General features: G+C 30.8%; 1 protein-coding gene across 1 annotated transcript; it reads right to left on the minus strand.

The window, feature by feature from the left end:
- LOC126884500 (methyl-CpG-binding domain protein 2) lies at positions 1-27,684 on the minus strand. Its single transcript, XM_050650440.1, has 2 exons — positions 27,252-27,684; positions 1-478 (listed from the first exon to the last, which is right to left on the minus strand). Exons 1-2 carry the CDS (start codon positions 27,598-27,600, stop codon positions 219-221), a joined length of 609 nt encoding a protein of 202 aa, XP_050506397.1. The 5' UTR covers positions 27,601-27,684; the 3' UTR covers positions 1-218.
- Positions 27,685-27,861: the final 177 nt, after the last annotated feature.

Here is a 27,861-nt window from a genome sequence, read left to right on the forward strand (position 1 = left end):
TTCTTTTTACAAATAAATAAATTTATTATAAATTGTTCACACATATAAAGTCTTTGACATTCTTATTATTAAAAAGTATAATTTTTGTATATGACTGAAGAAACTTATTTTATTTACCAATTGGTTATAATTTACAGGATTGGAACGATTTAATTTGTAACTTACAATCTAATAATTATGACATGTACATATAAAACATTACTCAAAATACTTATATCTTATAGGTTGCCCTTTAGAGCCTCTTGTAACTTCTTCCTCGCTAATGCAACTCTCTCCTCTTGACGTTTGATATCATCCTCTGATATATTTACAGCGTGTACTAATGGTTGTTTGGGATCGAGAAATACTCCTGGATTTTTTTCAAGTAGTGTTTTTGTACTTGTCTGGCCTGTCACTGGTTGAGAAGAAACATGGAGTGCTGTAGCAACACTCTGGATAATGGTGTCTTCAGTTACATTAGGTCCCACTGGTTTTAAACCTAGGAAATAAAAAACAAACTTAATAGAATGTCAATAAAGGATAAATAATAATAGTAACGTTTAGTATTAATCTATAATATGTAATGCCTGCACTAAAGAGTATTTAAAAGCTCCTTAATAACCTGATCTCAACAAACTATACTATGTGGGGTCTATTATTAATATCTTAGAGTAGGGAGAATTTCACACTTCCCAGGAGAAGTGACATGCTATATTCCCTTCGATTAAAAGTGAGGCTTATTTTGATCGGTCCGCCATTCGTTTGGTGGGCGTTTGAGGTTTGACACCACTTGTTTTATTAGTGATTTTTGTGCGATTTCTGAGTGAAAACTAGCAATTTTTTTAACTTTTTAAAATAGTGACGTGTCCGGCTTACGGTTGTAAAAGCGACAGCAGAAGGAAATAAGTGGGAGTTACATTTCACAGGTAAATAAATATTTCTGTTATGTGTGCGTAGATGAAAATTCAATAAATACTCCTTTATTCTTAGATATTGCCTCTTAAACGGTTAATAATTTGAAAATTAACACTTCAATGTACCTTACTACATACAGTGGAACCTCGATTATCCGTCTCTCTATTAACCGTCACCTCTGTTAACCGTCAGGGTCCATACCTACATAAAATATATTGACTACATAAATAAAAATTTAGTCATCAATTTATTTTTTTTGAGCATTGCGATAAGCCAAACGAAATTCGTTGAAATGTACACGTGCAGTTATGCCATCACCGCATTTTTTATGTAAATAATTTTTGTTCTTATTCAGGGCTCTGGATTAGATTTCAATTTAAATAGGTGATAAATGATACCGTGCTGTTAGAGTTCTATTTTTAGAATCACAAGCCGAAAATAAAAATGCACAGCACAATAATTATTATTACAGTCAATATCTGTGTGTCACCATAATTAAATTTGATTCAAATTCGAACATTGATTGTGTCACTTAGTCGTTTGATCAATTAAGTTTTGTTAATGTTCTGTTAACCGTCTTTTCGATTATCCGTCATACCCTTGGTCCAGTGCCCTGACGGATAATCGAGGTTCCACTGTCATTAATATTACATGTTTAAGTTATAAAATAAGAAAAATTTACATGTAAAATTAAAAGTAACATAAAGAATCACCATTTTACCAATGGTGTAGGTATGAAATACATGAAATTATAAAATATACTGTGGCAACTACGGAAATGGAATTAATAGCGTTTACTTTTTATATAGGTTTCCAAAACACGAACCAAAAAGAAGTCTTTGAATTGAAAATATGAAAATTAAAAACTTTATACCCACAAAAAAATAATTATTAAAAATAGTTAATAATTACTATACAGAGAGAGTCTGTAAAGTGGAAAAAATTCAATATCTCAAATACTAATTGTTTTTTTGGAAAATGCTTAGACCCGTCGATTAGTATTTCAAACTGTCCTTTTTGACATTCAATAAAAATGTATACAGGGTGTCCCAATTTAGAGATATGACGTCATCGTCGATTTTCTTAAATGGCAACACTGTCATTTTGATAGCTTCTTTGATAGGGTTTGTAAAGTTATACATAACTGCAAAATATCAAATTTTTATTCTCTACCATTTACAAGATAATAGAAAATAACAAAGTTATATCTGTAATTTGGAATATATTCAATAATTAAAATACTAACTGTTTTTTTGAAAAATGCTCAGACCCGTCGATTAGTATATCAAATTGTCATTTTTGACATATAATAATAATGTATACAGGGTGTCCCAATTTAAAGATATGACGTCATCGTTGATTTTCTTAAATGGCAACACTATCATTTTGATAGCTATTTTGATAGCGTGTGTAAAGTTATACACATCTGAAAAATTTCAAAATTTTATTCCCTACCATTTACAAGATAATAAAAAATAACAAAGTTATGAAGAACAAGAAGTAATCAAATAATAATTGAATTTATTTATTTCAATTAAGCAAATGCTCATAACGTTGCCCATTGACAATTTGACAATAATTGAGGGCAACATTATGAGTTTTTGCTTAATTTATTGAAATAATTAAATTCAATTATTAGTTGATTACTTCTTTTTCATAACTTGGTTATTTTTTATTATCATCTAAATGGTAGAGAATACAAATTTGAAATTTTGCAGTTGTGTATAACTTTACACACCCTATCAAAATAGCTATCAAAATGACAGTGTTGCCATTTAAGAAAATCAACGATGACGTCATATCTCTAAATTGGGACACCCTGTATACATTATTATGTCAAAAAGGACAATTTGATATACTAATCGACGGGTCTGAGCATTTTTCAAAAAAACAGTTAGTATTTTAATTATTGAATATATTCCAAATTACAGATATAACTTTGTTATTTTCTATTATCTTGTAAATGGTAGAGAATAAAAATTTGATATTTTGCAGTTATGTATAACTTTACAAACCCTATCAAATTAGCTATCAAAATGACAGTGTTGCCATTTAAGAAAATCGACGATGACGTCATATCTCTAAATTGGGACACCCTGTATACATTATTATTGAATGTCAAAAAGGACAATTTGAAATACTAATCGACGGGTCTGAGTATTTTCCAAAAAAAACAATTAGTATTTGAGATATTGAATTTATTCCACTTTACAGACTCTCTCTGTATAGTTAGTAATTTTGCCATTTTTGGAAAAAATTGGCCAAAAACAAAAAAATTACTGACTAAAATCACTAGCCAGTTGTGTCTGAGTTTAGCGAACCGACTATAGTAAAATTTTCACTGGTATGGATACGTACATAAACATTACTTGACAATGACATTGTCACCATTAACTTAGAGATGACTTTTGAATGTTCTTGGATAACTGTTACTTGTATCATCGCTTAAATTATTAATTCACTTAATTAATATGATAATTTTTCACTAACTATGTATTCAGTGATTATAATAATTTATATACTATGCAATAATTATAATACTTAATCGAGAAAAGAGGAAAAGTGATTTTTTTAATAATATATTGTTACTATGGAACGCTTAGATAAATTTTGAATATCTTTAACAACAAAATGCTTATATCACATTAAATATCCTGGTGTAGTCTCTGCTTGGGATCTTCCTTAAATAATAAACAATAAATAACTTTTTCTTAATTTCACGTCTTAAATCAATTATTTATCAAATACACTATCAATAGTTTTTTAATAAACAACTCAAGATATTTTAATTATTAATAAAGCCGTGTCAAATATCTAAAATTGTCACTGTCTTGTCAGCACATTCTGTTCGACTGAGTGCTTTGTATGACAAAGATAGCGAATGTTCGATTTGGAAAATATTACGACTGACATGGTGTTCATTTTTTTCCAATCCTGAAAAAAGTAATACTTTTGAAAATTTTAAACGCAGTATGAAAGACTAAATTAGTACCGAGGGCCGAAAGTCCCTTAGAATAAATGAAATAGTTTTTTATGAAACAGTTCGTGAAGTACGCTTTTTGCGAACGCACGCGATGTTTAGAGCACAAGCGACAGCGGAGCGAGTGCTATACATCGCGTAAGTACGCAAAAAGTACTTCACGCACAGTTTCATGCAATATTTTATCTACGATAAACAAATAAAAAAACTGTAACTCTTCGTCACTGGAAATCATTTCTATTCTACAATTTTTAGAACATTGACATTTAAAAATTCTAACTTCTCTCAAACCACAAAACTGTCAAAACTTTTGTTGTAATTTATTGCTCACATGTATCACCATGACAAAGCGAAAGTCAAGGATATTTGATTATATGAAAGTGTGCCAAAAAACAGTGCGAAAAAGTAAATCCCATTTAAAATACATTGTTACTTCACGCCTTCACCCACACTTTAAATCCTTCACGCACTGCGATCTATAATGACAGTTTTCATAAACTAAAAACTTATACTTTGCTTATACATAATATGAGATAGAGTAGATAAAGTTTCTTTTGAATGAGATATTTGCAATAAAAAATCACACTAAATTGTCTCTTAGTTTTTCACCCCTGTAACTTTTTTCTCAGAATTAGAAAAAATAAATACCATTTAAATAGTATTGGAGCCGAAATTTTGCGCCTATCCCCGTAAGTTAGAATGTTTTTGTATACTAGGTAATAATATACCTATTTGAAATAAAGATATGTATCTATCATAAATCAATAATTCAAAAAGTTGTTTGCTTTCGTCACATCCCCAAATTCCTAATCCTGTTTTATTTTGAGTGGGTATAAAAGTTCAACATACTAAAATACTGTTTTTTGTTTATTAAATATTTCTATGTAAGCCATGCATAATATTATGTAATTAATAAAAATAGAAAATTGAACTAAAACTACGAGCAATATTATTTAATTATGTAGTTTCATATGGTTTCTTCTGGCCTACGCGATACTAATATACTGTTTTTTGTTTAAATATTTCTATGTAAGCCATGTATAATATTATGTAATTAATAAAAATAGAAAATTGAACTAAAACTACGAGCAATATTATTTAATTATGTAGTTTTATATAGTTTCTTCTGGCCTACGCGATACGACACTGGCACTCGTGTTTGGTGTGCATTTCGCTTGTTATCGTTGCGGTCATTCCTGGGGAAGTGTGAAATTCTCCCTACTCTAAGATTAATATAACAGGGTGAAATTTTGACATTACACAGTGTCAAAACCGCTTATGAAATAAAAGTGTTTCGAGTCCTTATTTGAGAAAATAAAAAAAAACGCTGGTACATGTCACCTTTTCTGGTTTTAAAAGCTCCTTAATAACCCGATCTTAAAAAAACTACATTATGTAGGGTCTATTATGAATAATACAAGGTGAAATTTTGAAATTATGTATAAAATTTTTGTCAAGACATCATTGAATTTAAAAAATTTTGAAATTATTAGGTAATTTGTCAAACTGTAAATAATGGGATTTTTTAAAATTAGCTAAATATAGACTTCAATTTTTTAAATTAAGTATCAATATATTGTATTGTACCTATCAGTTTTGTATTTAACTTCTAGACGAAAATTATACATAAGTTCACCTTTCATAGGTATTATTTTTATAATAGACCGTACATAATATAGTTTAAGATCGGGTTACTAAGGAGCTTTTAAAAATAGAAAAATATACAGGGTGTTCCATTCAAAATGCAGCTTATGGACTATATTAGTATTATGTGAATCACTTTGTATATTTAATCTTATATTTAAAAAGAGCCGGTTTATATTTCAAAATCGATGGGTCTCAGAATATTTTCTAATTTATTAAAACAACGACGGCAATAATTTTATTCCATAGCTGAGTTCCACGCTCTACAGGCAGTCATTTGAAATTTTGATTGCGGGGGGAAAGTATTATACAGGGTGTAACAAAAATACAGGTCATAAATTAAATCACATATTCTGGGATCAAAAATAGTTCGAATAAACCTAACTTACCTTAGTACAAATATGCACATAAAAAAAGTTACAGCCCTTTGAAATTACAAAATGAAAATCGATTTTTTCGAATATATCGAAAACTATTGGAGATTTTTTATTGAAAATAGACATGTGGCTTTCTTACGGCAGGAACATCTTAAAGAAAAATTATAGTGACATTTGTGCACCCCATACAAATTTTATGGGGGTTTTGTTCCCTTAAACCCCCCCCAAACTTTTGTGTACGTCTCAATTAAATTATTATTGTGGTACCATTAGTTAAATTCAATATTATTAAAATTTTTTTGCCTCTTAATATTTTTTCGATAAGGCAGTTTTTATCGAGTTGAGGCTTATTCTTTAATATGTTTACAAAAAAATTTTATGGGGGTTTTGTTCTTTTCAAACCCCCAAATGTTTGTGTACGTTCCAATTAAAATATTACTGTTGTTCTGAAGCTATTTCCTTGTGGCATTTTTATAATTAACTATTTTCTATGGGAAATAAGCCACAATTTTACTAAAAAAAAAAATTCAAAACAACAAACACATTGAGATCTATTCTATCTAAAACTAAACCTAACAATGAACAAGAAAGAACAAATAATTGCATTTATAAAATACTTTGTGAATGCGAACAATTTTATTTAGGTGAAACATCAAGACCATTAAACGTTAGAATAAGTGAACATCAGTCTTATATTAAAAATAGAGAATTTGATAGATCTCAAATATGTCAACACGCATGGGATAATAAAAATAGAGTTCAGTGGAGAGATTCAAGTATAGTCCTGAAAGAATCAGATAGTCAAAAGAGAAAAATCAAAGAAGCGGCTCTAATTATGCCAAATGAAACCAATTGTGTCGCAAATTCCTCGGTAGAATGCAGTAGGATGTGGTTACCCATACTGAAAGAGGAAGTCAATAGAAAGAAAATACCACGATTAGTAAGTCAATAACATATCGAGTTAGTACAAATTTTATATTTTAGTATTACTTATTGTATATCTATGTATTATTAATATTATTTATAATTTAAACATATTAAAGTCAGAATTTGATATTAGTTTTTTGAAGGTAAATTAAATGTAAGACCAAATACTTACGAGGTCGGGATAGTATCACGAGGTTTTTTCCTGGTTTTTCCCTCGTGATTTACTATGTGATCTCTAACGCGAGAATTTTACTGTCATCGTTTCATTTGGTTGTCTTTTTAAAGACAGATCACATGCTATGATTTTCTTGCGACGGATATTCTTGAGTTGGGATTGATTTCATGTAATCGAATGAACTATCTTTTAGTAAAGTCGTCCCAGGAACGCAACTCATAAATATTGGCGATATCATTTTAAAGTCTTCTACTTTAAAATGTATAATATACGTCTGAACTGTCAATATAAATGAGTCAGATTAAATAAATTATTAGAAGAATTTTTTTACTTAGCAACAACATTTTTGTTTATTTTAGAAGTATTTTGTATTTTGACAACGAAACCCGATTTGGGCTTCGAAACGTTAATAAATTCATTTTTTTAGTAAAATTGTGGCTTATTTCCCATAGAAAATAGTTAATTATAAAATATTACTGCGGTACCATTAGTTAAACACAGTTAGACCAGGGCGCATCTGTAAAAATATTAGTACATTTGGACGTTGAGAGGTGACTCAAATTTTTTTTGCAGAAATTGCTTGAAAATAAATCAAATAATAATATTTGAGTTATCCTCCCTCTCAAAAAGGTCCGGAACATTGTTTAAATAATCAAAATGTCAAAAAATTAAGGAAAAATTCGATTTTTTTCTTGGTTTTTTGATTATAACTTTAAAAGTATTCATTTTCGAGAAAAGTTGTACTGACATAAAAGTTGCGTAATTAAATTTCCTATAATATAGAATTAGTTAAAAATTTAAAAAATAGTCACCCTTGTTGCAAAATAGCAATAATTGTGAAAAAAACATACAAAAACAAGTATTCGCATTATACGCTTTTCAACCATTTATGCTACACTTAGGACCTTCATATTTCACCCTGAAAAACTATATGATACAGTAAAACAATACTGTATATTTCATTAAGATCGGTTCAATAGAATTTGCAAAATAAATTTTGCAATCCAGCTTTCGTAAAAAAAAATTATTTTTTCAAAATGTTACAGGACTGAAAATAAAGCAGATAGCAAGTTGAAAATTTTTTTGCTTATAGAAGTGTACTGTACCTTTCATTTGCAATTTTGCAAAATTAAAATTGATTAACACCACGGCGTCAGGAATTTTTTTAAATAAACATTAATTATTGGTGCTACACGCAGGACAGCGGATAGTTTGTTTTGATTGGGCATTCCAATGACCTTTGATAATGATTGATACATTTTAATTTTTATTACATTTCGATATAAATAAATAAATTGTTTATTGCAAAATAAAAACACATACTCTATCCTTTGAAATAACACTTTTATTAGCAAAAACTTTCTTTGTTAATATATTTTAACTTAAATAATAAAAGTTTATTATTTTTAAACATATGCAATTGTTTAAACAATATTTCACAAACAATAATAAAATTAGTTTGATTTTTGTGGAATTAAAATATTAAAATACAACAAAATATAGAGTAAGAAAATAATATATTAGATAAAGATTGGAAGAAATTTTGGTGGAAATCAACTTGTGTGAATCGAGCACCGCTGTCATGCGCGTAGCACCAAAAATTATTGTTTATTTCAAAAATTTTCTGACGCCGTGGTAATTAATCGATTTTAATTTTGAAAATTTCAAATGAAAGGTACAGTACACTTCTATAAGCAAAAAAAATTCAACTTGCTATCTGCTTTATTTTCAGTCCTGTAACATTTTGAAAAAATGAATTTTTTTTGCGAAAGCTGGATTGCAAAATTTATTTTGCAAAATCTATTGAACCGATCTTAATGAAATTTACAGTATTACTTTACTGTATCATAAAGTTTTTCTGGGTGAAATATGAAGGTCCTAAGTGTAGCAAAAATGGTTGAAAAACGTAAAATGCGAAGACTTGTTTTTGTATGGTTTTTTCGCAATTATTGCTATTTTGCAACTAGGGTGACTATTTTTTAAAGTTTTAACCAATTCTATATTGTAGGAAATTTAATTACGCAACTTTTATGTCAGTACAACTTTTCTTGGAAATGAATACTTTTAAAGTTATAATCAAAAAACGAAGAAAAAAATGAATTTTTCCTTCAATTTTTGACATTTTGATTATTTAAACAATGTTCCGGACCTTTTTGAGAGGGAGGATAACTCAAATATTATTATTTGATTTATTTTCAAGCAATTTCTGCAAAAAAATTTGAGTCACCTCTCAACGTCCATCTCAAAACAGATGCGCCCTGGACTAAGTGTTTTTAAAACTTTTTTGCCTCTTTGTATTTTTCGAGAAGGCACCTTTTATCGAGATGTGGCTTCTTTTTTAATATGGTTCAAAATATACCTAAAAATGCAAATCATAAATAAATTTTCATATTATTACCAAGTCTCCGTAATCGTACTTAACCATATACCTACAAATAATATGTGGTGGATTTGACAAATATTCAAAATATCTCGATAAAAACTGACTTTTCGAAAAAGTACTAAGAGGCAAAAAAAAAGTCTTAAAAACAGTGTGTGTAACTATTGGTACTACAATAATAATTTAATTGGAACGTACACAAAAGTTTGGGGGGGGGGGGTTTAAAGGAACAAACCCCCCATAAAATTTTTATGGGGTGTCCAAATTTCACTATAATTTTTTCTTAAGATGCTACTGCCATAAGAATGCCACATGTCAATTTTCAATAAAAAATCTCTAATAGTTTTCGATATATTGGAAAAAATCAATTTTCATTTTGTAACTTCAAAGGGCTGTAACTTTTTTTATGTACACATTTGTACTAAGGTAAGTTACGTTCAATCGAACTATTTTTGGTCCCAGAATATGTGATTAAATTTATGACCTGTATTTTTGTTACACCCTGTATATAGGGTGAGGCAGATAACTGGCCTATTAGAAATATTTAGAGAACTAAAGGCAACAGAATAATGAAAATTGGAATGAAGGGGTTTTGAAGGGTGATCTATTTAATGAAAATATTTTCATCAATTTGCCACTTCCGGTTATACCGGAAGTTGCTTAAAACTTCGTTTTTTTTAATGGGACACCCTGTATATTTTTACATTTTTGGATTCTCCTCGATGTCTTCTTTGTTAAAATATGCGGTTTTGTAATTTTATACAGGGTAGTTTAAAAGCTAATTACGTTTTTTTATTAATTTCGTAGCAACTTTCACACCCTGTAGAATTGTAGTAGTTGGATAGCAAAAACTCTATTTATGTTAAAATGATTTTTAATATAGTCTACTATTATTAAAAATTATTAATATAGCAAAATATTAAATTTTAGTATACAGGGTTGGTCGAAACTCGGAATGAGGATTTTCTGAATTTTCTTAAATGGAACTCCCTATATTTTAGTATTGCGATGAAAAGACATTTTATGGTACTTTTTAATTTCTTAAGCATTCCCTATACCTAAATGCTTTAATTTGTGCTTAATTGTTAATCGCGCCAAGAATGTTAACTACGTAGGTATTTTGATAGCTCAACCATTATTGGCAATTTTAAAGATCAGTCTAGATTAATATGTATTTATTTCCGAAAAATTATTTGTGGTTGAATATTTTCACGGCCAACCTAATAAAATTTCACGTATTTTTTGTTGAAATTAATGTTTGGCTTGAATCACCAATAACTCACAAATTAAAGTAGTTAGGTATAGGGAATGCTTAAGAAATAAAAAAGTAGCATAAAATTTCATTTCATTACAATAATAAAATATAGGGTGTTCCATTTAAGAAAACTCAGAAAATACTCTTTTCGAGTTTCGACCAACCCTGTATAGTACAATTCAACATTTAACTATACTAACAATTTTTAACAATAGTAGACTATATTAAAAATTATTTGAACATAAATAAAGTTTTTGATGTCAAACTACTACAATTCTACAGGGTGTGAACGTTGCTAGGAAATTAAGAAGAAAAAAAAACGTAATTATCTTTTATACTACCCTCTATAACATTACAAAGCCTCATATTTTAAGAAAGAAGACATCCAGGAGAATCCAAAAATGTAAAAATATACAGGGTGTCCCATTAAAAAAAACGAAGTTATAAGCCACTTCCGGTATAACCGGAAGTAGCAAATCGATGAAAATATTTTCATCAAAGATATCACTCTTCAAAACCCCTTCACTCCAATTTTCATGATTCTGTTTCCTTTATTCACGAGATATTTCTAATAGGACTTTTATCTGCCTCACCCTGTATATACAATACATTATACAATACCATAGTAATAAAATTGATGTATTTTTTGTAAATTTCAGTCATTTTCAGGGCAGGGGGGCAAATGCCCCCCTGCCTGACCTTGTCAAATGACGCCCCTGTCTACAGGGTGTTTCATTGCGAAATGGAAATACACTAATCACAAAAAGTATTTCATAATTTTTGAAACAGAAAAAAAGTTTAAAAATAATTTTTAGCAGAATGTTATAATACTCGTCTATCGTCTCCTTAAGGTGTCTACTAGTGATGTAACGAATGTAATTTTATATGTAATATGTAATATATGTAATACAAATATCTGCTGCCGACATTCGCGAATGCAGGTGCGAATGTGAATATTCGGTTTTTTTTAATTTGTTTCTATTTTTGTAATATTTTCTAAATTTATAATAAGAAGTTAATTGATATTTAGTGTAAATCAAGCTGAATATAGTTTTATTACATAATACCAAATAATAAACTTCTCCAAAGAAATAACGTGCCACCTTAAAAATGGGTAATTTTTGATGTCTCGAATTGCTTAAATCTGTTGTCCAATTTAAGCTATTTTTTTTTTAATATGTTATAGCCTTATTCTTTAACAATGTCGATGTAATAATATTGTTGCTAGACAGGTAAATTGTCAGGTAGTATATACCGGGTGTAGCAATCAAACTGTTTTTCCCCAAAATTCGCAACACCCTGTGGAATATTCTAGCATTTATAAAGTACTGAAATTTAAAACTAACTATAGCCTCAGGTTTCCTTAACATCTTTTTTTTTATTGATTCGCATGTTAGATAAATAATAAAGAAGTTAAGTACTTTAGCAACTAGACATGTTTTTCAGCAATACAGGGTGTTTTTAAATAAGTATGACAAATTTTAAGGGGTAATTCTACACGAAAAGATAATGACAGTTTGCTTTATAAACGTATGTCTGAAAATGCTTAATTTCTGAGATAAAATAAAGTGAAGGCTAATAATGTGATTATACCAGGTTAAGTTACCTTTTCTTAATAAAAAAAAGATGAGAGGTGAATAGATTTCGATTTTATTAACCTAATATTATCTTTAAATTATTTTTTTTCCTGATATTCATATTCACATAACATTATCACACATAGAAATACGAATATTCTTTACATCACTAGTGTTACAAACCCATTACATTTCCAGTTAAAGCGTGTTTTTACAAAATAAAAACAGTAAACAAAAAAAAAAGAAAGAGAGAAAAAAGATAATATTTATTTGGGACATTTGTGTTCGAGAATTAAGTCTGTGCATTATACAGGGTGTTAGTAAATAAGTATGAAAAACTTTAAGGGATAATTCTACATGAAAAAATAATGGCAGTTTGTTCTATAAATGTATGTCCGCAAATGCTTTGTTTCCGAGATACAGGGTGTTGAAATTTTTATTTCAAACTGCCAATTATTTTATTGCTCTAAGACCGGTTGAGATATGAAATTTACATTTGGTGGGTTTCAAGAGGTAGTTATTGCGCATTTTTTGGCAAACAAATAACAATTTTATATTCATCATTGGCGCGCCTACGGGTAATGGTATGAATTTTTTAAAGAAAATAATGGTACGCCGCTGAGATATTTCAAATTAAAAATTATTTTTGTATTCCATGTTTAATTTATGAAAAAGAGCCTTTCTTGTATTTTTTTTTCTATTGTGCGTGTTATTTTGGACCAAAAAGGCATATGATCCCAACCACCAACATATTTATTTATCACACCATGAAGTACTAATCCTGTCGCCAGGGGGGGTACAACGGCCTCGTTAATTCAGATGGACTTACCCAAATTTTTTTTATGTATTTTGACCCGTAGAACACGAATTTTTTGGGTAACAGTTGATCCGGATGTCGATAAGATTGTTATAGACCAAGAACTTGAGGAATCAAATAACAGCGATTTTTGGCAAAACAAAACAATATTTTGTATTTTTTGGGTCATTTTAAGCAAAAAATATTTCTACAAGTTTTTTAGTAGGATGCACAGTTTTCGAGATAAACGCGGTTGAACTTTCAAAAAATCGAAAAACTGCAATTTTTAAACCCGAATAACTTTTGATTAAAAAATAAAATAGCAATTCTGCTTAGCGCCTTTGAAAGTTCAAGTCAAATTATGTCGGTTTTGATTATTTGCATTGCTAAAAATTTATTGTGTTATTGCTAAACAAAGCTACAAACAACTAGTGCGTGAGTGATGTTTCTATGATTTCTCATTTAAAATCGAACGAGTAGGTAGAATAGGTACTAGTGCAATCAAGACTATTTCTACGTTACATGCGTTAAAACGCATGTAAAAGCACGGGAAACCCTACGTGTTTATAGCTTTGTTAAACAATAAAAAAATAAATTTTTACCAATGCAAATAATCAAAACCGATATAATTTGACTTAAACTTTCAAATGCGGTAAGCAGACTTGCTATTTTATTTTTTAATCAAAAGTTATTCGGGTTCAAAAATTGCAATTTTTCGATTTTTTTAAAGTTCAACCGCGTTTATCTCGAAAACTGTGCATCCTACGAAAAAACTTGTAGAAATATTTTTTACTTAAAATGGCCCAAAAAATACAAAATATTGTTTTGTTTTGCCAAAAATCGCTGTTATTTGATTCCTCAAGTTCTTGGTCTATAACAATCTTATCGACATCCGGATCAACTGTTACCCAAAAAATTCGTGTTCTACGGGTCAAAATACATAAAAAAAACTTGAGTAAGTCCATCTGAATTAACGAGGCCGTTGTACCCCCCCTGGCGACAGGACTATACAGACTGAAATGAACAAGGATAAGTTTGTGCCTACCAGTGACCACATGGATTGAACAGGAAACTTAGTGTGCCCATGGGACGATGGGAGCTAAAGTGTTAACCTATTCACTGCCCTTGTAAAATTTTAATAGAAAACTACTGGTGCTATCATCTACTACTTCAAAACATCATTGTCCACAAACCTGTACACCACTCCACTATGGTGTAGAGAACCGAGCACACCACATTGGTGTGGTGTGCAGTAAATGATTTAAATATGAGATACAGATTAATTATAAGTATTGGAATATATTTTAGTAATGTTGTTCATATAAACCAAGCTTTAGAATGTTTACATAAAAAAATTAAGTAGGTTGTTGTTGATAAAATGAATGAATGAATGTGAATGAATGAAAAGAGAGTAACACATCAGGTGCTCCTGAAAGAAAGTCAAATTAGTGGTGAAATAGTTTGTTTTCTAAATTGAAAGTGGTATCAAATTAATTCTTGAAGGGTAGTACACAATTTTCCAATAAAAGAAAGTGAAAATGGTGACGATTTAACCTAATTATATACGTTTTTCATCAAATTACAGCAAATTTAATTAAAAGTTGTTTGTGTTAAATGCATTAAAATCCCATTAGCCAGTACTATTCTTATCTGGGACCCATATTTCAAATTGCTTTATCAGCTTTTTATTAACTTTTTTTCTATCAGATACAAAAAAGTTAAAGGAAGATATTAAATCAGCTGTTGTTAAAAGTGTTCCTTAGAATCCAGTGGTGTACAGTTTTGTTTTTGAATAGGGGTCGCTGTTGCAAAAATGCCAAGCAAAGGAAAATGTGCAACATGTGATGTTGTTTTCAGCGAAAAGGAAAAATTAGTTGTCTGTGATAGCTGTTTTGAATCTGTTCATTCTACAGAAACCTGTACTAAATTGACTGCTTCTGAATATCGTGCAGTCATTATTCAAAATAGATCCCTGGCCTATTACAGTATGGAGTGTCGAGAGGCGATTAAAAGGGTGCCTAAACTTTTGATAGAAATGAGTAAGTTGAAGCAAGATCTTGAAAAGCTTACTAATAATATGAAAAATTTGTCGTCTGAAGTTGAGTTAGTAAAACAGGAAAATGTTGAATTAAAAAAGGAAATTCAATCGTTTAAATCAATCCAAACAAACTTAGTAAATCCAGAAAAAGAAGAGGATATTATTTATGAAGTGATGGATCGACAAAATAGGACATCTAATATTATTGTCTTTAACATAAATGAATTGAATAAACCGATTCAAGCAGATCGTACTAAAGAAGACAGTGAAACAATAACAAACATTTTGAAGGACTTCCCAGTGGACTCAAATAATTTAAAATTGTTTACGTTGGGTAAGTTTGATAACAAAAAACTCGTCCCATCAAAGTTATCCTCCAATCAAGTGAAGATGCCTTAAAGGTCCTAAAAAATAAAGCATCAATAAACATTCCTGGAATCAAGATTTTTGCTGATCAAACCAAAAGACAAAGAGATTATTATTTTACTGTAAAGAATCAACTTGATGAATTGATTAGAACAGGTGACTCAACAAAAACTATTAAATATATTAACAATAGGCCTACCATTGTCCCTAAATTTATAAATAATAAACCAAATACTGTTAGCAATTCAACTTCAATTGATGAAAAAAACTAAATGCATACCCTAATTTACTTTTCGTACTTCCGGGCCTAAAGTGACAACTTCACTCCCTTGTGACAGGTACTAAAGTGTCACATTTAATCCCTCCGGGATTAAATATTGACGAAACTCCCGGAACGATTAAATCACAAACAAACGAATTTAAGGGATATTTTATTGAAAAATATAATTAATTAGAATGGTAATTAACGTTAATATTCAAATTAATATTGTGACAGTTCGTCATATTGACCAGTCTTTCCTGGGTTAATGCAGCAGGTAACTGACGAGTAACAGATAGGTCCTTTTCATATTGAACTGGTGTTTGTTTCGAAGATCCTGCGGAAACAGGAAGCGAGAATGAGGACTGTGGCATAACTATAGTGGACGAATCGGCGACTTGACCAAATATTTTATCTGAAATTTTTTGTTTATTTTTAATAGACGATTCAATATATCCCTCGGCCACGTTGGAGGATTTCCATCCTCCATGTCTCTTCAGCACGTCTATTGTTGCTCCCGAATCAGCTAACAAAGACGCAGATGTGCGTCTAAAACAATGTCCCGTATAAGACGTCGCATTTTCTAATTTCAAGAAAGCTGCTATTTGCCGTGGAATTGTACCAAACATGTTTTTTCCTACTACTCGCGTAGTACATTCTTTGTTGATGTATTGAACAAAAAATTTTGAATGAGTTGTCCCTGTCTTTCGCAATGCCACATATTTCCGAAATATCGCCACAAAACTGATGGCACTGTTTTCTGAATTTTTGATCACAAAATTTCGGTCAATTTTATTTTTGGTGTTTCTAATCGCAATTAGGAAGGAATCGCCCAAATCTCTCACATCGTCGATTTCTAAATCAACCAACTCTTTTCCACGACAAGCTCCCGCAACGCCCAAAATAAGTGCAACCTACAAAAAAATTGATTTCTTAAAATTTCTGAATATAAACAAATTTCCAAATTTACCTTAAGCATTAAATATTTATCATCCGGAGCCTCCCGTAAGAACTGATCTACCTGCTCAGACGTGAGAATTCTTGACTTCTTTGGCTTAAATCCCTCATTTCTTCTCTTCAAAAAAGCTAATAATTTTGGAAATTTACTTATATCAATATCTTCTCTAATGTTAATAACCGATTTCAGCATTGAGTAATGTGCCCAGAGAGTTGAGGCACAAACCGCTTTTGATTTATCATCGAAGTAGACTAACAGCGCATTTTCAGTAGGTTGTCTCACATTTTTTAAGCGGCACCACTTTTTAAAAGCATCGTACTGCTGCTCGTATAGTTTTCTAGATTTCGGTGGTAACAATTCTTCACCTACTTCGGCTGCTCTTTTATCAATATCAGATACACCTTCTTCACTGATGATACCAATAATTATCAATAACAATGTTTCTTTACAATGACACTAGTAATGACAATGTTTCTAAATTATAACTGTCACAACGCAATGTTACTATGGTAACTTATTTTAAAGACAGTTTATTAAATGAGTTGAAGAGAGAAAAAACTGATTGAAATTATTGAAATAAATAATAAAATCATACCGGAAGTACGAAAAGTATCGTATATACCTTGCGACTGAAGTACATTTAATCCTTCAGGTAAATTATGGCCCTCCCTGCGGTCGGGCCATAAACTTTACCTTCAGGATTAAATGTACTACTTCAGTCCCGCGGTATATAATGTACTATTTTAATACCGATATTATATATTTAAATGCACAGAGCGTTTTAAAAAATATTGATCAAATAAGAACAAGCATTGCAAACTATAACCCAAAATTAATTTTGTTAAGTGAAGCAAGAACCACGCAAGATACAATATATATGATAAAGAGATCATGATAGAAAATTATAAATGTATTAGATGTGATGCAAATAGTAGGTACACTGGTGGTGTATTGTTATATATTCAGAATAATTATGAATTTTCTTATGTTAAGTCATTTGTCTTACATGGTAATTACTGGTGTAGATTTATAAGGATAAATTTAATTTCTTCCACTTGGATTGTTGGATGTCTTTACCACTCGCCGTCAAGTTCAGATGCGAAATTTTTGGAAGATTTTGAAGAAATATGCGATAGTGTATTGTCTAGGAATAATAAGTGTGTATTAGTAGGTGATTTTAATCTTGATTTTCTTAGTGATAGTTTTTATACTATAAAGTTTAAAAATCTAGTTTCAATATATGGCTTAAATCAGCTTGTAACAAAACCAACTCGCATTACCGAAACCAGTAAAACATTAGTCGACTTTGTTTTAACAAACCAAAATAATATTTCAGTGAATGTGCATGATTGTCCAAAAGTAACTGACCATTCTATTATTTCTCTCAATTTATTTAATACAACAGCTACTGACAGTATCATAAAAAAAATATAGAAATATAAATGAAAACAATTTAAACACTATTAAAACTAACTTAATGATGGTTAATTGGAACTTAAATAGGTACAACAAATATTGACACTATCTTTCATGATATTATAACTAATTGCGAAGAAGAAATTAATAATACTGCGCCTATTCAATCGTGTAAATATAAATCCAATATACCATGGTTTGATAATGAGGTGTTTAATCAAATTAGAATTCGTGATAAAACATATAAGGAGTTCAAAAATTGCCGGGAAAATGAGAAACAAAATAAATGGTCATTGTTTAAAACTCATAGAAACCATGTCGTTAATTTATTAAAAGCTAAAAAAGATAAGTATTATCTGGAGAAAATTGATAGGTTTAAAAATGATCCAAACAAAATGTGGAAAACATTAAAAAGTTTAATTAATGTTAAAAACTTTGATATTCCTAGCTGTATATGTTTTGATATAGATGCGGAGCATAATGTATTAAGAGAACGTTTGGAGATTGCAGAAAATTTTAACAAATATTTTGTCAGGAGTATAACAAATATTGTCGAAAATATTGATTCAATAAATTCCTGGACCAATACCAATAATAATTTATATTTAAATTTGAGTGAATTTAAACCACTGTCAATGTTGGACTTACGTAAAATAGTTTATAGTATGGACAACAAGTTCTCCATACATGAAATATTAAATCCAAGGATGGTAAGGGGAATTTTTGAATCAATTGGTCACATTATACTGAATTTTATAAACACTTCTCTAATGACAGGTAGAATTCCTACACTTTTGAAAGTGAGTACAATTGTTCCTATTCAGAAGATTTTGAATACAAATATAGTTGAGTCCGCGAGTCTTTACCCGTGCGTCATTAATACCTGGCGAGAAAAAACACATACTTTTTATCTAGCATCATTCTCTCCCACGCACGAAACTCATGACAAACCAGCTGCCGTTTGTTATTAAGTAAAAACACATGTTATTTTTATGAACCATCTAGACTCAGTGCATTGAAAAGAGATAGGTACAAAAAAAGACGATTCGGTATGTTTTCATATTTTAAGCACAATTTGTTTGACGTTTCTGCAGTCTTTACTTTTGTGGCTGTCAGTCAGTTGAATTTTTTGCGGTTTTTGTCGAATTTTTGCGTTTTGAAGTTTCTTTATATTACACAAACTGTTGTTTTCACAACTAATTTTATATTGGGCTTTGAAATTTTAAGGTAAATACATAATTATATTTTGGCAATTAATATTTAAAACATACAAAGCTAACGTCATTCACACAGTACAGAAATGATTGTGTTTAGATATCTGTCAAAGTGAATAAAATAACATGCATAAAATATGTTATGGAATTTTTTTATAAATTGTTTATTTATTTATTAATCAATAATAATAAAAGAATTTATTAAGCTACTTCAAATGTAGCTGTAATTCTGCACAAAAATTTTGAAGCAAAACTTACATTTGACATTCTATATATTTGATAACGTCAAATTTTATAATAAAACCCGTAATCGGAAAAGTAGCCACTTTCTGTCAGTTGTTGTTGCGTGAAATAGATTTCCGACTTATTTCGTATGCTTTAAATAATGACGCACGGGTAAAAACTCGCGGACTCAACCTAGTGAATTTAGGCCCATTAACACATTACCCCCAATTGAAAAAATATTGGAGATAGCAGTTTATGACCAACTACTAGAACACGTGGGAAAAATTCAATTTTAATAGATACTCAGTCCGTTTTCGACAGAAACATTCATGTGAGTCAGCTTTACAATTGACTCTCTATAAACTTAAAAACGATATTGATAAAAACCGATACGTAGTAGGTGTTTTTCTTAATTTTAAAAGAGCTTTTGAAACCATTGATCGCCAAATACTCCTGACAAAACTACAAAATTATGGGTTTGTAGGTAAAGTACACAAATGACTAAGTGATTATCTGAATGATAGGAAGCAGATAGTATGTTTTGATGGGGCATTATCCTCTGAACATTATATCAATGTTGGGGTACCACAAGGCAGCGTATTGGGCCTCTCTTATTTATATTGTATCTAAATGACATATACCTATATGTACAAAGTGAATTTATTAATCTTTTTGCAGATGATACTTTTGTAGCTTGTAGTGATACTAACCTTGAAGTAGCGATTCAAAAAATGAATAATACATTAAAAAAAATGGCTAAATACTTGGCATCAAATAAATTAAAATTAAATATTTCCAAAACTAAAGCAATGATCTTTACAACAAAACACAAATATAGCCAATTAAATACCGATAACATTCTGCTACAAGTAGAAAATGAAAAGATTGGTATTGTAAGATGTGTTAAATATTTGGGGTTTCAAATTGATAGTTGTTTGAATTTTGATCATCATTTTGATTATATTGTCCGGAAAATAACAAAAAAACTATATTTTTTTAGCCGAATATCACAAAATATATCGACTCAAGCTAAAATTACAGTTTTTAATTCAATTATTCAATGATTTTGGTTTATAAAATACTTAATAATGTAGCTCCAGATTACTTTAAGCAGTGTATAGTGTACAATAAAAATGTGCATGATTATTCTACAAGAAATATGGGGAATATTTACATAGCAAAAACAAATTATAGAATGACGATGAACTCATTAGTATTCAGGGGTTTTAATGAGTTTAACGCTCTACCGGGTGAATTAAAAAATACGATGTCACTAAAATCTTTTAAAACCAAACTTAAGCTGTATATTAGAAACAAGTGATGTAATACTTTACTATGTTAATTTTATGGGTGGGTATTGTATGGTATTATATCGTCGGGATACTACGAAAACCAGGTAAATGTCGAAATACCGAAATCGAGAAAAAACGTTTTTAAAGTTTAGTGCTTTATTTTGAATTAAGCGGACCAGTTGTGTTTGATATTCGATATGCTAGTGAAAGATGCATATATCAGAAATAATATTCTATCATTAGTTTGAAAAAGTTAAGAGACCTAGCTGATTAAACCTAAATTTAAGATCCAGGTGGAATCACTTACCTGGTTTTACCTGTAAATCAAAATAAATCACACTGTATTAAAGACACTTATCACCTTTTTACTGAATATGGTAGATATACAGCAGTAGAAATATATTGTTGTCCGGCTAATATAAATGTGCGCTTAGTTGGTTTTACATGCAACAGAACTTTGATTTTATGGAAGTAAGTAGCGATATATTGTTTTATTTGAAAATGAAAAATTGGTTAGGTGTAACTTATTTGTTTATTACACAAATTATCTGCTGAATGGTAAGTCGTATCATTTATTGAGTTTTACGTGTGTGTAGAGCGTAAAAAGCTGAGAGTTTTGGTATACTTAACTCAATATTTTAAAATTTGTCATTTATCTGGTTTTCGCAGTATACCGACGATATGTTGTGAAATTTATTTAAAGTTTGTTTCATTTGATTTCATTTGATGTTGCTTAGTTATATTCGATTTTGTAAATTATTTGTAATATCTATTCTCTACATTGATTGTATATTAGGGTAACCTATTTAAATGAATAAATATCTATCTATCTATAAAAATGAAAGGTGTAGTTGTTGAATAAAAAAAGCAGTTTTTATGAAAAGTCAAATCTCTAGTTCTTTCTTAAATTAAATATATAAAATCTAATAGGTTATGTGGCCCCAGGTCATACTTAACTACTGCATATATTTAGTTTAAATGTATCGGTGTGTCCGAAAAGCAAGAAAGTATATTTAAGGACGTTTCTGGTGTGTCTGAGTATAAGGGTTTGTCCCAGTGAAAGAAAGAACTAGAGTGGCGTGTGTCGCCGTGAAATTTGAAACTGAAAAAAAAATGGGTGACAAAATAGATTTAACCACAGTTAGTAAATTTGATGGCGTTAACTTTCAACAGTGGAAGTTCCTACTAAAATGTGCCTTAAGAGCAAAAGGTATTTATGGAGTTATTGATGGCTTGTTAATCAAACCAGCAGCAGCAGGAGATGAATTGCAGGCATGGTTTAAAAAGGATGCACAGGCTATGTTCACTTTAACATCTGCAGTGAGTTTAAATCAAGTATTTAGAACAAGAAGGTATAGAGTCAGAAACCACAGCACCATATACTCCAGAGCAATATGGCAGATCTGAACGCCATAACAGATTAATTGTAGAAATGGTTCGATGTATGTTACACCAATCTGGAGTAGATAAGAGACTATGGGCAGAGGCAGTTAACACGTTAAACGGCGCGCGAATCATATATGATTCACGCTTATTTTACTGACAGGGCCGCGCGAATCACACTTGCTTAGCAGTGATTGCTATACTGTATGGGCCACGGTTAAGTTAGCCTAGAGAGCTGTAATATTATATATATATATTGCGGCATTCAACGTGTTAATACTGCCACCTACATTTGCAACAGAATTACAAGCAAACAGACACCAGGTTCTACAGCTTATGAACAGTGGACAGGGTAGAAACCTGTATTTGAGCACATGAAAGTGTTTGGGTGTGATGCATATGTACATATTCCTGACCAGAAAAGAAGGAAACTAGATGCAAATAGTGAGAAGGTTATATTTGTTGGATATGATAAAAACTCCACAAATTATAGATTATTCAACCAAACAAGACAGAAAATAGTAATCTCTAGAAATGTGTTTTTCAATGAGAAAATGACCAGTGCAAAGAAAGACAATGTGATCAAGATAACAGCGGAAAATGATGTGACAATTTTTGAAATACAAGAAAATGAACTTGAAGAGAGACAAAAAGAACAAATGAACGTTAATAATGAAATAGAAGTTTTACAAGGTGTTGACAATATACCCAACTTTAGTCGGCGCACACAGTGGAGGCAGTTTCCGCTTACGGTTAAACCGCGCAGACCCGCTTTTAAACGTTTTCAAAAAGAATGCACGTCTTTAAATGTACACGAACACAGTCAAAGCAGGTCCGCTCGGGCCAACCGCTTCAACCCGCCTGACCGCTTTTGCTAGAATGATAATTTAGTTTTTTCCGCGTGGTTTTAATGTTTACTCGAATGAGAATTTAGTTTATTCCCTCTTTTTGTCGCGCGAGTTCAGTGATTTTACAATGAATAAGGAGGAAATGGATTAATTTTATAAATTGTACATTATAATAAACAAAAGTAATAAAGTCAATCTTATTGAAACCGTAATTTTGTGTGATTTAGGTATTCCCAAAATAAATTTACAACAAATCTAATTACCTCAATGTTATAACAAGCCTTTCTTCCGGAAGGATAGCTTGCTTATGTAAATTACACCAGTTTTTAGTTAAGATCAAACAGTAGCGATCAACAGGTAGCGAAAACGCGTTCCAATATTGTGGCTGTAATTTTGAATATTTTTTCGAGATATTTGGCACACGTATTCGTAATATAATAAAGAATGGCAGTACAGGGCAAGTAATGAAATCAAAAATTTTAGTAGTTCCAAAATGACACAAAATCTAGGCATCGGATAAAAAAGTTTATTTGAAGAAAGTGTATTTTTTTGTCCTTCTTAATGACGGTGCAGGCTCGTTTTTTTAATATTGTATTTAATTACAGAGTAATTTCCACATATTAATATATTTTCAAATTGGGCTCTGTACCGCCATTCTTCATTATATTACGAATACGTGTGCCAAATATCTCGAAAAAATATTCAAAATTACAGCCGCAATCTTGGAACGCGTTTTTGCTACCTGTTTATCGCTACTGTATCACCTTAAATGATACTCCACTTTCTCCAAAATATAAATAAAAGTCTCTTGAGTCATTCCCATATACCTACTGGAAGAATCGTTCATTATCTTCTTTTAATTTTTGAAATACATGATGATATTCTCCATAAATTAATTATTCTCGATTAATAGGATGTACACGAACTCTCTTTCTTTTCAGTTTAGACAAAACAGAATCTAAAGCAATTATATCGTCATCGGAAGACGACATTTTGCTACAAGTAGTAGACGCAACTGACAGATTTGAACGACCTCTCTCGCTTTTACCTGTCTTCACTGTGTTACCATAACCGCGTGCGAGAACCGCGTGGTTTGCCCGTAAGCGGAAACCGCTTCCACTATGTGTGCCGCCTTAGACCACAACGAAATAGACGTTTACCAGCCAGATTAAATGATTTTGAGGTAAATTTTACTGAAATGGATATACCACAGACATATGAAGAAGCAGTGTCAAGTAGTGACAAAGAAAAATGGAAAACTGCCATAAATGAAGAGTTTGATGCACTAGTGAAAAATGAAACATGGACTATGGTTAAGAAGCCAGACATGAAGTTCGATATACAAACTGCATTTTTATATGGACATCTTGACGAAGACATGTTTATGTCACCAATTCTTCATTGTATGCTGGTTACTTTCCTGATCCATGGAAATTAAGTTTTTTAACGCCAATACATAAAGCTGGTAGTAGATCTGACATTACAAATTATAGACCGAATTCTATATTAAGTACCATTCCTAAGTTATTTGAAAGCTTAGTGTCCGACTGCCTCTCGGTATGTTTCAAATTGTTTCCAGTAGATGAGCAATATGGTTTTCAGAAACACAAATCATCGGAATTAAATCTTCTTTGCTATTTGGATGCGTTGTCAAGTGCTTTGGAGGGTGGGTATCAAATTGATTCTATTTATACAGACTTCTCCAAGGCATTTGACAGGGTAAATCATAACATCCTATTGTCTAAATTAGAAGCTGCTGGAGTAGATGGGAAACTGCTTGAATGGCTGGAGAGCTACCTAATAGGAAGGCGCCAAGCAGTAAGGATCCAGGATTGTCTATCTCAGGATGTAGTTGTCAGTTCTGGGGTCCCTCAGGGTTCACATCTGGGTCCGCTATTATTTATTATATTTATAAATGATATTGCAGATATAAACTGTGATAAGCTTTTGTTTGCGGATGATTTAAAAATCTTTTCGAAAATATCTAGTCCTGACGATTCCGAAAATCTGCAATTTCAATTAAATAAAATACAGAATTGGTGTAAAGAAAATGAAATGGAGCTAAATGTCAAAAAGTGTCATAAAATTAGTTTTTATCAAGGTAGAACGTGTATTCCGTTTGAATATAAACTTGATAACACACCACTAGATTGTGTTAATACAATAAGAGATCTTGGAATACTGTTTGACAAATCGCTAAAATTCGCAGATCATATTGATTCTATTATTTCAAAGGCTTTACAGATGCTTGGCTTCATGAAACGAAACTGCTATGATTTTAAAAATCCCAATACCCTGAAATTGTTATACTGTTCTCTTGTTAGACCTTACTTGGAATACTGTTGTAGTATTTGGTCACCTTACTATAATGTTTACGCAGAAAAAAATGAAAAGGTCCAAAACAAATTCCTTAGGTTTTTGGGATTTAAAATTAGAGCTATTACTGGGAGTAACAGGTTTTACAGTTATGACGAAATTAGAGCATTTATAAATATCAATACCCTGGAAGAACGTCGTTATCACCATGATTTGAAAATTCTATATAGTTTGTTAAATGGTACAGCAAATAGTCATTATTTATTGTCTAAGGTTGGTTTTAAAGTTCCTTCATACAGTACTCGAAATGCAGTCGAAACCACTTTTCATGTACCATTTCATCGATGTAATTATGGCCTCAATGAACCTATAACTAGAATGTTACGTCTAGCAAATCAAAATACGGAGAGGCTTAATTTTAGTTCCACACCCAACCAATTTATACGCGACTTACAACAAATTAATATTGCCTCTTAATTGTTTTGTTATGTCCACCTTTACCAGTCTGTTTCTAATTTGTTCTGTATGTAATTTATATTATTTATGTTCACTCTATTTTAACTATTATATTTTATGTGTTATATATATGACTTATATTTAGTATACTAAATTGTTCCAAAATTTGTAAACAATTGTAACTTTATTGGGCTTGTCCCGTGGAAATAAAAAAACAAAAAACAAAACAAAACCACCTCAGGGGCTAAAGTGTGAAAACGGACTAGTGTGCAAGTTAGATAAGTCATTGTACAGTTTAAAACAATCACCACTCTGTTAGAATCGAAAATTCCGCTCTTTCTTGGCTTACAGTTCTCAAAAATCATCAGCAGATCAGTGTGTTTATATTGGATATGTAGACAATATTAAAGTGATCTTAATCATTTACGTTGATGACGGTTTGTTATTTTCTGAGAAAAAGTTAGCAATAGAGACAGTTTTGTGCTTTTGTGGCACGTTTTACTTCAAACTTAGCAAATCTTACGGAAAAAATCTTTCAAAATAAAACTAGAATTTTATTTTCCATCAAAATGAAAATAAATTTTTGCACCACGTAATATTCATATCAGCTCTTTTGTAGCTGGAATATTATATGCGCCACTCATTTTTACGGCGTTTAGCTGTTTTTTATTTTTGTCAACAACTATTATTCATGAACATGCTCTACATTAACCTATTAAAATATAATGAGACAGAAAGCACTTATGTTGAAAAGAATTACAAAAGAGCATAAGTAACCTCAAATACAGTGGAACCTCGATTATCCGTCTCTTGATTAACCGTCACCTCTGTTAACCGTCAGGGTAGATACAGACATTGTATTGACTATATAAGCAAACATTTTAATGTGAAAAAATAAAAAAAAAGTTAAATTGATTTGTGATGAGGAAACAAACGGCTATCCATTGCTGACAGATAAAGAAATCGTTGAAATGGCAACAAAGGCGGACCAAACAGATTTAGAAGCTGACACAGACTTGGAATTTGACTGTAGATGTTGATGAACCTATTGTAACTGACAAAGATTTGCGTAAATAATGTAGAGAAGCTGCATCGCACATGCAATAATTCATCGAGTGGTATTCTCAACAAGAAGAAGCCAATAAAGTAGATTGATGAGTAGATTGCATGATCTTATGCCGATTAAGAAATTCAGCTGTGGCAAAATGGGAAGCAACAGTAAAACAAACAAAGATTTCAGAATATTTTAAATTGATTAGATTGTACGAACACAAATTCCTCTTATATTGTCAAACAAAACATACAAATGAAATTTGAGAGTTGTACTATGAATTTTTTATTTTTTTTAATGTTCTGTTAACCGTCTTTTCGATTATCCGTCATACCCTTGGTCTGGTGCCCTGACGGATAATCGAGGTTCTCCTGTATATTATTAAGTTGACTGTGAATATTTACTGCATTCCAGTTTCACCAACCTTTTGGCAGTTCCATAGCTTCGAACTCAAAGCCATCCATATCACAAGCCCTTAAACCTTCCAATCTTTTCTCCCAAATTAGTTGCTTTGGTTTCTCTTGATTCCCGTTTTTATAATCATTTTTTACTTTACTCTCTTGTAGCTTATAGACAGTTACGGGCTGTTTAAAAATACTTGCAGTTTGTCTAATCGGGGGTACAAGAGATCCATCATTTCGGACGCCTCTTCCATAATATAAATCTACCTTTCCAACAGTCAGACCGGTCTTACGTAAAACATCATCTCTCTGGCAACGTTTTGAGACTGGAGCACATTCATATTTTGTTTTTTCTATTGTAATATTTGCCATTTAATTTTGGACTGGTTATTTTTTATTTTTGTTTATTTTCAATTTCAATTTGTTTCTTCTCCCACTCCCACTACAAAAATGTCGAATGTCAAACGTTGAAACGTCAACGTATGACGTATGAACGAAATGTCATCATTACAAATGACAGCGAGCTAGCGTGTATTCATCCACTATCAAGACATTACGACTCTGAGCCATGGCCGTCGTATTAGATGTGGCAACATTGTGGAGCTATCAAATAGAGGGCCTATTTATAAGTGA

Source organism: Diabrotica virgifera, chromosome 5 (assembly GCF_917563875.1).
Source record: "Diabrotica virgifera virgifera chromosome 5, PGI_DIABVI_V3a".
Taxonomy (NCBI): domain Eukaryota; kingdom Metazoa; phylum Arthropoda; class Insecta; order Coleoptera; family Chrysomelidae; genus Diabrotica; species Diabrotica virgifera.

Coding starts and splice junctions, on each gene's coding strand:
- LOC126884500 (XM_050650440.1), bottom strand. CDS start 27,600: ATGGCAAATATTACAATAGAAAAAACAAAATATGAATGTGCTCCAGTC. Junction 479..27,251: donor AGCTATGGAACTGCCAAAAG/GTTGGTGAAACT, acceptor TTTATTTCCTAG/GTTTAAAACCAGTGGGACCT.